This window comes from Rhea americana, unplaced genomic scaffold (genome assembly GCF_003343005.1).
Source record: "Rhea americana isolate MKP2758 unplaced genomic scaffold, rheAme1 scaffold_96, whole genome shotgun sequence".
Classification (NCBI taxonomy): Eukaryota; Metazoa; Chordata; class Aves; order Rheiformes; family Rheidae; genus Rhea; species Rhea americana.
The window spans coordinates 6,158-14,659 of record NW_028187155.1 but is presented as its reverse complement, the minus strand read 5'-3'; the positions used below and the strand labels follow the sequence as shown (position 1 = coordinate 14,659).

At 64.5% G+C, this 8,502-nt stretch overlaps 2 protein-coding genes across 2 annotated transcripts in view; one reads left to right on the top strand and one right to left on the bottom strand.

The window, feature by feature from the left end:
• VWA5B2 (von Willebrand factor A domain containing 5B2) overlaps positions 1 to 5,081 on the top strand; it is a 7,954-nt gene extending 2,873 nt beyond the window's left edge. Inside the window, exons 3-12 of the mRNA XM_085325097.1 lie at positions 21 to 207; positions 298 to 587; positions 1,857 to 2,082; positions 2,223 to 2,567; positions 2,643 to 2,780; positions 2,968 to 3,078; positions 3,343 to 3,420; positions 3,634 to 3,703; positions 3,988 to 4,096; positions 4,433 to 5,081. Of these exons, the coding sequence (XP_085181223.1) occupies positions 21 to 207; positions 298 to 587; positions 1,857 to 2,082; positions 2,223 to 2,567; positions 2,643 to 2,780; positions 2,968 to 3,078; positions 3,343 to 3,420; positions 3,634 to 3,703; positions 3,988 to 4,096; positions 4,433 to 5,038 (2,160 nt within the window). The 3' untranslated portion in view covers positions 5,039 to 5,081. The remainder of the gene's footprint in view (positions 1 to 20; positions 208 to 297; positions 588 to 1,856; positions 2,083 to 2,222; positions 2,568 to 2,642; positions 2,781 to 2,967; positions 3,079 to 3,342; positions 3,421 to 3,633; positions 3,704 to 3,987; positions 4,097 to 4,432) is intronic.
• Positions 5,082 to 5,460: 379 nt separating this feature from the next.
• The window catches only part of ALG3 (ALG3 alpha-1,3- mannosyltransferase), an 8,284-nt gene continuing 5,242 nt past the window's right edge, over positions 5,461 to 8,502 (bottom strand). Inside the window, exons 2-9 of the mRNA XM_085325167.1 lie at positions 8,293 to 8,392; positions 8,045 to 8,192; positions 7,683 to 7,843; positions 7,247 to 7,367; positions 6,688 to 6,893; positions 6,378 to 6,454; positions 5,992 to 6,136; positions 5,461 to 5,858 (exon numbers count right to left, since the gene is read on the bottom strand). Coding sequence (XP_085181293.1) covers positions 5,669 to 5,858; positions 5,992 to 6,136; positions 6,378 to 6,454; positions 6,688 to 6,893; positions 7,247 to 7,367; positions 7,683 to 7,843; positions 8,045 to 8,192; positions 8,293 to 8,366 — 1,122 coding nt within the window. The 5' untranslated portion in view covers positions 8,367 to 8,392 and the 3' untranslated portion in view covers positions 5,461 to 5,668. The remainder of the gene's footprint in view (positions 5,859 to 5,991; positions 6,137 to 6,377; positions 6,455 to 6,687; positions 6,894 to 7,246; positions 7,368 to 7,682; positions 7,844 to 8,044; positions 8,193 to 8,292; positions 8,393 to 8,502) is intronic.

Here is an 8,502-nt window from a genome sequence, read left to right as displayed (position 1 = left end):
CCGTGCCCGCTCTCCGCCAGGGCCGGGCTCGCCGGGGCTCCCGGGGCTCGGCGGGCTCCGCGTTCCCCTCCCAGGAGGAGGCGTTGAGCCCGCAGGGCTCCCAGCCGCCGGCGGCCGGCGGGAGTCGCGAGCCGTCCCGAGCCGCCGCCGAGTCCCGCGAGGTCTCCCTGGAGCTCTCCGCCGGCGGCACGGAGGAGTCGGAGAGGAGTGAGTGGGGCAGGGGATGCCGGGGGGGCGGCGGGGCGGGAGCCCCTGCCTGCCGACCTGGGCTGACGGGGCCGCGTGCTCGCCGCGCAGGCGCCGAGCCCGTTTCGGGGGGAGACATCTGGAAGCGGATCTACCAGGCGTCGTACATCCAGGAGCAGTACGTGCTGACGCACTGCTCGGTGAGCACCGACCGCAGCCAGGGGCTGCTCTCCCGCAGCTCCACCAGCAGCGAGTCCACAGGCTCCCGCGATGTGGCCCCCGACGGCGTCTCCCTGGCCCCCGCCTCCAGCGGCACCTCCCAGCAGGGCCAGAAGAGCGTGTCCATCTGCGAGTCCTCCACCAAATCGGCCCCGCTGCCCCAGGCGCCGGCCGGTATCAAGGTGAGGCCAGCGCATGGCCAGGGCTGCCTGTGCCGACGGGCCACCCCGGCTTGCGGCTGGCGGGGGTCGCTCCTGCTCTGGCTGGGGTCCCGCTGCCCCGTCGTGCCCAGATGTAGGGCCACAGGAGTGCTGTAGTCTGGATTTCAAGTTTCTCCAGTGGCTTTGTGCTACTGGAGCTGGACGGCTGGGGACCGGAGAGCCGGTCTCCCGGCTCCCCAGACCAATAGGCAACTGAGTGGCCATGAAAACCCTTAATCTGCACCAATCTTCATCGACTCCTCAGCCCAAACCGCAGAAACCCGACGTCAGGTAAGTGACCTCCCGAGCTAAAGARGGGTCGGTCTAGCTGAGCTGCTGCCCAGCTGCTTCCAGTCCTTCACCATAAGGCTTGCTGCTCCCGGGCAGCCTGCTGCTCCCTCCTGGCGCCGGTCGTGCAACCCGCCGCCTGCGCGCACAGCAGCACAGCTGGTGGCCTTTGCAACCCAAATGTCAAACGTATGAGGTTTTCCCGCAGAGTAAACGATCTGCTCACCGTGGTCCCTTYGGCTGGGGTGAGCGGTGCTAGGGGTTGCTGCTGCCCAGCTGCCTGCCAATCYCACCGCGCTGCCGCCCCAGGCGCCCTTGCCGTGGCCCCCGCGCTGGATCAGGGATGCCCAAGGTATCCCAAGAGCAGCTCCCCAGCTGTCTGGGGCTGGCTCTGCTCCAGGTTACTCAGCAGCAGGGCAAAAAAGCAGCAGCTCCTCCTCGATCCAGCTTGTCCCAAGGTAGGGACATTTACATGCAGGTGCTAACTTTCCGGCACACTCACAGCAGTTTCCTTGTTGTCTCATCTGTGATTCTTTGCTCAGAAATATTATTACAGCCCCGCAAATTTTTAGCTGAGCCATCACTCAGTGGCACTAGTGCTTTCCCCACATGGGCCTGGCTGGGAGGCCGGGGCGTGTGGGGAGCACTGCTCTGCACCGGGAATGGCGACTGCACCATGGTCCATCCTTTAGTAACTGAACTGAGCTCCGTGCACGCACAAAAACTCACTGAAAATGATACTGTCTTGACGTCAGACTGGATCAAACCCCAGGGACGTTTGCAAGCTCATCGCAGGGTGCAGTGAGCCGTTCCCACATATATACGGGGCCTCATGAGCATTGCCCAGGCGTCTGGGAGGCTGGTGGCTTTGGGGGGCCTGCCTGCAGGGCAGCAGAGTTGGGCTGGGCACGTTTTGGCGCCGTCTGGGAACCCCTGGAGCTGCAGGYGCCCTCCCCACCGCAGGTGACGGCGGCCCTGAGCGCCGAGGAGCTGGCGCGGCGGAAGAAGGCGCTGGCGCGAGCTGCCCTGGCCGGCCGCAGCTTCTCCTCACCACACGGAGAGCTGGACGCGCACCGGCTCTGCCAGGCCCTGGAGAAGGTGTCGCAGAAGAGGAACCAGTCGCTGGAGGGGAAGCTGGATGAGCTGGGCCCCAAGATGCAGCGGCTGCAGAGGAGCATGGTGGATTCAAGTGAGTGCCGGCTCCTCGCAGTGGGTTTGGGGTGAGCGGGCACTTCCACATCCCTGCAGGAAGTGGGGATGGAGATGGGCTCGGTGCCATGCCTCTGGCTGGGGCCCGGCTCACTGACGCTGCACCTTGCCGTTGCTCAGACAACCTCCTCTCGCCGACCCACCTGGACTGGGACATGCTGGTGGAGCCCTCCTACCTCTTCAGTGCGTCCCCGGCGTCCGAGGCGAGGGAGCTCAGCCAGGGTGACAGCAGCCCACCGCTGCGCTGCCAAGTGGTGATCCAYGGGCTGCAAGCGGGGAAGCCCGTGTCCTGGGAAGTCACGGCCTCGCTGGAAGCACTGTTCCGGCCCCGGGATGGGGTGGACGAAGAGGAGCTCCYGCCGCGGGTTGGCAAGATCTGGGACAAACCGCTGCACCGCTTGGCAGCCCGCTCCGTTGTCCGGGACCACGAGAACGCAGCGCAGCGGGAAGCGGAGCTGCAGCAGGGTGGGTGCCAGCGCCGGGCGCGCAGCCCCGGCCCCCCCCCAGCTCCCCTGCCTCTGACACCCTTCTCCTGGGCAGGTTTCGCCCGAAGGTTTCGCCTCAAGGCCATGCAAACCAGCAAAGCCTGCAACGTGCCTTCGCTCTACACCTGCGTGGTGCCCGTGGATGGCGCCACCCAGGCAGCCCTGCCCGGCGCCCTGGAGGTGTGGAGCGCAGGTACGGCCCCGGCGCAGAGACGGGGCGCGCAGCCGCAGCGCTCCGCCGGTTGTGGGTGCGAGGCCACCTGCCTGCGCCGCTCGGGCTCCCTCTCGCTGGCAGCCTGGAGGCAGCGTGCCGGAGAGGGGGAAGGCCGTGCGGGGCCCCTCCAYGGCCCAGCGCTGAGACGGAGGCCGGTTCCTTGCAGCCACCTCTGCCAGCCACCAGCGAGCAGGGAGCTGCCGCCGCAGGAGTCACTCGGTGGGTTTGGGCCGGCAGCAGGATACGGAGGAGCAGGATGAGCCTCTCCTCGCCGCAGGTACCAACTGGGCCTCATGTAGGGGTTTATGCTCCTGCTCAGCCTCCCTGAGRACCCTCCTGAGCAAACAGGGCCCTTGAGGACCCCAGGGACCCTGGGCACTGTGGCACCTTCAGTTCATGGCTTTGCAGGGCTCGGACGGGGCACCAGGGCCTGGGAAGAGGCATCACTCTTTGCCCCATGTTGGGGCTGGCAGCAGCCCTGTGGACYGGGCCATGCGGGCCCCAGGAGTCCCAGTGCCCTCAGCACTTTATTCTGTTGYAGAGCAAGATGAGATCCCTGGGTCTCTGGCCAGCATATCCTCTGCGACCTCCAGCTGGGAAAAGCGGAACAGCCCTAATGGTATGTCCAGGGTGGAGGCGGGGGCAAAGGCTGCTGCTGGGGGCGATGAGGTATGTGCCCCGGACATTGGTACCCCGAAGGTTACTCCCTGGTCAGGGCACGGGGTGGGGGGGGGGGGCGGCACTGGCCCACCCTTGCAAGCACAGGGGGAGGGGGACATGCGCCTTCAGGTACAGCACAGCCCACCAGCACTCAGCTCTTTCCCCTTTGCAGGGTCTCCAACCAGCCCTTCCACTGCCTCCACGGGCTCCCAGAAATCCTCGGAGAGTGTTGCTGGCTCCAGGTGAGGCTGCCCTGCTCCGGGGTCCAGGGCCAAGGGGGTGCAAGAGGCCAAACAGAGCGGAGCAGGGGGCAAGGCCCCTTCCTGCGCATKGGCCTGCTGTCCCCTGCACCGTGTAAGGGGCTCGGTGCTCCAGCCCCTTCCTCGCTGTAGCCCAGCCTGGCCAGGGTCCAGCTGCCTCTCTGAAAAAGCCAGGAGATGAATCGCTGGGTCACGGCGCCAGCAGGGTGGGCTGAGCAGGACCACCTTCCTCCTGMCCCCTGTAAGGAGCCTGTTTACCTGGGCAGGTTTAACCTGAGCAGACGCAGGGGGCCCAGCCTGGCACTGCGCCCGCACTGCCTCAGCCCGGAAAGTGAGTGCACGAGCAACAACGCGAGCCACGACTACCTCCCGCTGGTAAGGAGCCCTTCCTTGTCCCATGCGGCGGCGGGGGGGGGGACGCAAAGCCGGTACCTCCCCGCTTCGCTGCGTCACAGCCAAACCACAGCCCGGCAAGCCACGCCGGGGCTGCGGGTGCCGTGATGGCGCAGCACCGGGGCACTGCTATAGCAGTGCSCGCAAAGCTAGCGGGCATCTGCTCAGGTGAGCCCTGCTGCAGCTCTGAGCAAGAACCTAGACCCTTACAAGCTCTTTTTTTTGGGGGGTGGGGTGGGGCAGGGCAGCTGGATGATCCCCATGCCCCAGAGATACTCCTGCAGCCCCAGTACGAGGATCCACACCCTGCCATTGCAGGTGCAGCTGCAGCAAGCCCAGGGCCCCTTCCAGCTCACGGAGAGCTTCTCCGAAGTGGTGCAGATCCCCTTGGACCGCCTGCGCCGCGCCTCTCCATATGCCTCCCACCGAGCCAGCCTCAGCCCTGCGTCCCCAGGGGCCAAGAGCAGCCCCGAGGCAGGGCCCTCCATGGGAGGTGAGGAGCCAGCTGGCGTCCTGGAGCCCGGCTCACCCCAGTCCCACAGCACCTGCTCCGAGGTGCCCAGCGTGGCTGTGTGGGCRCAGGCGGACAGCGGGCACGGCTCTGAGTCCGACACCGGGCCCCACTCGGCCGCCCCCTCYGAGGCCAGCATGAACTGGCAGGATGTGGGGCTGGAGGACCTGGAAAGTGCCAGCTGGGCCACGGCAGTGGCCTTGGCATGGCTGGAGCACCGCTGTGCTGGCTTCTTTGAGGAGTGGGAACTGGTGGCAGCCAAGGCGGATGCATGGCTGCAGGCCCAGCGGCTGCCCGAAGGGGTGGACGTGGGCTGCCTCAAAGGGGCGGCCAGGCACTTGTTCCTCCTGCTGCGTCAYTGGGATGAGAACATCAAGCTGAATATGCTGTGCTACAACCCCAGCAACGTGTGATGGCTGGAAGACGGGGCCAATAAAGACGTCTGCCTCCATGCTGCCTGCGCTCGTGTCGCTGTTGTGGGCTGGGAGCCATCTGCCCTGTTGTGACCATGCTGGGGCTCACCAGGGCCCTGGAGAGGGTCACCCCCCTTCCCAGCCACCTCTCCTGAGTGGGAACAGGAAAAGCCCTGCTGGAGGGACCAGGCAGCAGGGAGGAGCCCTGCATTGCATAAAGGTGGTTCAAATCTTAAGGCAAGTGGTTTTGCAGATTCTCTGTCCTAACTTCAGTCCAGAGGCTGCTCCCCTGCTCCAGCAGGGCTCTCCAAAGGCTGAGAAGGCAGCTCCCGGGGCCCAGCAACTGTTCTACCTCCCCAGGGATGGGGCAGGCCTGAAGGGACAACTGTCCTGGTACAGCCACAGCACGAGGACACTGTGGCTAAGGAAGGGCACGCACAGCCCCTTTTATTGGAGAAGTCCTGCCCATTGGGGCATTACTGGGGTGTCCCCAAACTGCCCCCTTCGAGCAGTTCCAGGGCTTGTGGCCCTTCTGGGAAGGCTGAGGCAGCCTGGGAGCCAGATGGGGAAGAGATGAGGCAGAAGAGGCAGTCCAAGAGTTCAGTTCCCATCGTCCGGCCTGCTGGGCTCTCACTGCACCTTCTTTGAGAGCTGTGCAGGCTTCCTGCCAGGCTGGGGGTCACGTGGGGCCGGCGAAGGGGCTGTGCCGTACCAGAGCTGGAGCAGGACAAGGCCGTGGCAGATGTGCAGGGAGAGGGAGCTGCAGATGGTGGAGGGGTAGGTGTTCCAACAGAGCTCGATGACGCCCAGCAGCAGCACCCTGCAGCAGAAAAAGCTGGGGATCAGCCAGGGAGAGACACAGCAGTTTCCTGAGCAGAGAGCCACAGCCTGTTGCCCGCCTCATTCCCAGATCCCATGGTGGATGGGTGGTCCCATCTCCTGCCAGCACGTACTTGGGCATGTGGGCGAGCTTGGAGGTAGGGGTGCACCAGAGCAGGTAGGGCAGCGTGTGAAAGTACCACACATAGAACTGGTAGTGCAGGGAGCGGCTGCAGCAGACTCCCAGGAAGTTGGAGGAGAAGAGGACGAAAACAATCTGTGCGCAGGCATTAAGGTGACAAACCCATGATGCTGGAGGTGTGAATCCCGCGACGACCCCCCAGCCCTGCAGAACAGCTCCTTCCCTCCAGGTCARGTTGTTTGGGCAGCTTTGCCCACTCGGGTGCTGTTGAGCCCTGGATCAGGGCAGGTCTCCACAGTGTAGCAGGGCTGGGAGCCCAAGGATACTGAGCCCAAGATCCACCCTGCCCTGCTTTCTCTCCACCCTGTCAAAGGATATCGTTGACGGACAAGGGATGGGATGGATGTTTTCTTTCTGCAGGATCCTTTAGCAGAGCCAGGATGCTCTCTCTGGACCTGATGGGGAAGCACAAATGTTGATCTCAGGTGCCGACAGTCTTTCCCACTCCAACTTTCCCATCAGACATAACTGCCCAATATGGTCCAGTAACATCCCCCAACTTCTGCCGGCAACCCCRAAGTTGCAGCATCCTGGGGGCAGGTGGGTGATGCCCATATCCTGCATCACAGAGGCTGATAGGAGGACCAGCTGATGGGGACCAGCACTAGCAGGAAATCCCATGTCTCACCTGTGCCACCGATGCAGGGCAAAGAGCCCCAGGCCAGCCAGGTGAGCCAGGAGCAGTGTGGTGTGGAAAGCGCGATGCTGGAAAACCTCTTCTGGGAGGAAGCGCCAGTTCACTGTCCATTTGAACTGGAACTGGCGGCCCAGGTCGAAGGAGCGGGTGAGGTACCCCACAGGGTTCACCAGCAGGAAGGGCAGCCCTAGAAGCACCTGCCAGATACACGGTTGCATCCTCACAGCAGCTGTAGGCYAGGCCCCATCACCCGCCAGGACCCTCAGCACTGCGTGGAGGGACTGAGGCAGCCACAGACGGCAGCTTCAGGGATTAGCTTATTCAGCAATACCCAGCTTGCTGTACCAGACCAGCCTGGACGCTGGTGCCGCACTATCCCCGCACAGGGATTTCCAGGCCCCAGGAGAAATGGACAGCAACCTCAGATGCTGCCAGCGTGGGGAGTGAGGACCCCCCTGGCCACGAGCCAGCAGGCAGCCAGGTGTCCCAGTCCCGGGGGTGCCCGCCCACCTCTGGAGCTGACATGAGTCGGGACTGGGCAGGCACCCACCTGGAGCAGGGCACAGATGCAGAGCTTGGGGATGCAGCCCAGGAGACCAAAACGTTTGAGGAGGAGGAAGAGAAGTCCRGGCGCGAAGAGCAGGATGTTCATCTTCACTGACACGGCCGTGCTGAGCGGGAAGGAGAGTTAAGGCTGTGGCCTCCCAGAGGGGAGCCCAGACACCCCCAGTTCTGCGCACAGCCTCCTCCGCGAGCCTGAGCCCCTGCACGCACTCCACAGACAGCAGCCCCCACCATGCCCTTAGCAGGGCACAAGCTGCCCGACCGCACAGGCCCCACAGCTTCTGGGACAGGGGACCTCGACAAAACACGCTGAGGGGCCAAACAGAGGAACAAACCCTCCTGGCTGCAGTGAGAACATTGAGGGCTGCATGAGCAATGATGCTTAGCTCGCAAAGCCCAAGCCCAGGCAGACAGATCCTCACCTGAAGATGAGGCAGCCCCAGGACCAGCGCTCCTCCAGGAACAGGTTGACCGCAAGGAAGAGGATGGCCATGGCGACGGTGTCGTTAAAGAGCCGCAGGACAAAGATGGAGTGGATGCGGTAGGAGGCGCAGCACATGAAGAAGAAAACATATGGGGGGACCTTGCAGGGGATAGAGAGACGTGGGAAATCAGCAGCCAGTCCTGGAGCCACCACTGCTGCCCGGACCTCTCTGAACCTCTACGTTAGACCCCCAACCCTGATCTCCCACCCAGCCGGCTTCCCCAGGGCCTGGCCAGGGCTCAGCAGAACGGGAGAGGCCAGACGCCACCAGTGACGCCCCTCTGGATAGCTCCACRCTACCTTGTTGGTTCGGCAGTAGATGCGGAAGACAAGGAGGAGGTTGAGGAGATAGAGACCGGCAAAGAGGTACTGCGCCAGGCGGATGTTGGTGCCGCGGCCCGTGGCATAGTAGAGGCCCAGGAAGATGTACACAAAGCCGGCAGGGTAGCTGCGGAGAGGCGGGAGTGAGAGGCAGGGCCCCGCGCCCCTTCGGGGCGTCCCCCGGGGAGCCCCCGACGCCAGCGAGCTCGCCGGTCCCGGTAACTCACACCAGTGGCCCCGTGTCGCCCTTCAGCTGGGTGTAGTCGAGGGTCCCGTTYGCAAACCCCTCCACCTCGTCCATGTAGGCCTTCCAGTCGATCTCGGTGTCTGCGCGCGAGGCGGGAGGGCTCAGGCGCTGCCCAGCGCTTGGGGGGGGGCGCGGGGCGCAGAAGGTGGCACCGCAGGCAGGGCAGTTTGCGGCAGGGCCCCCCAGCCCC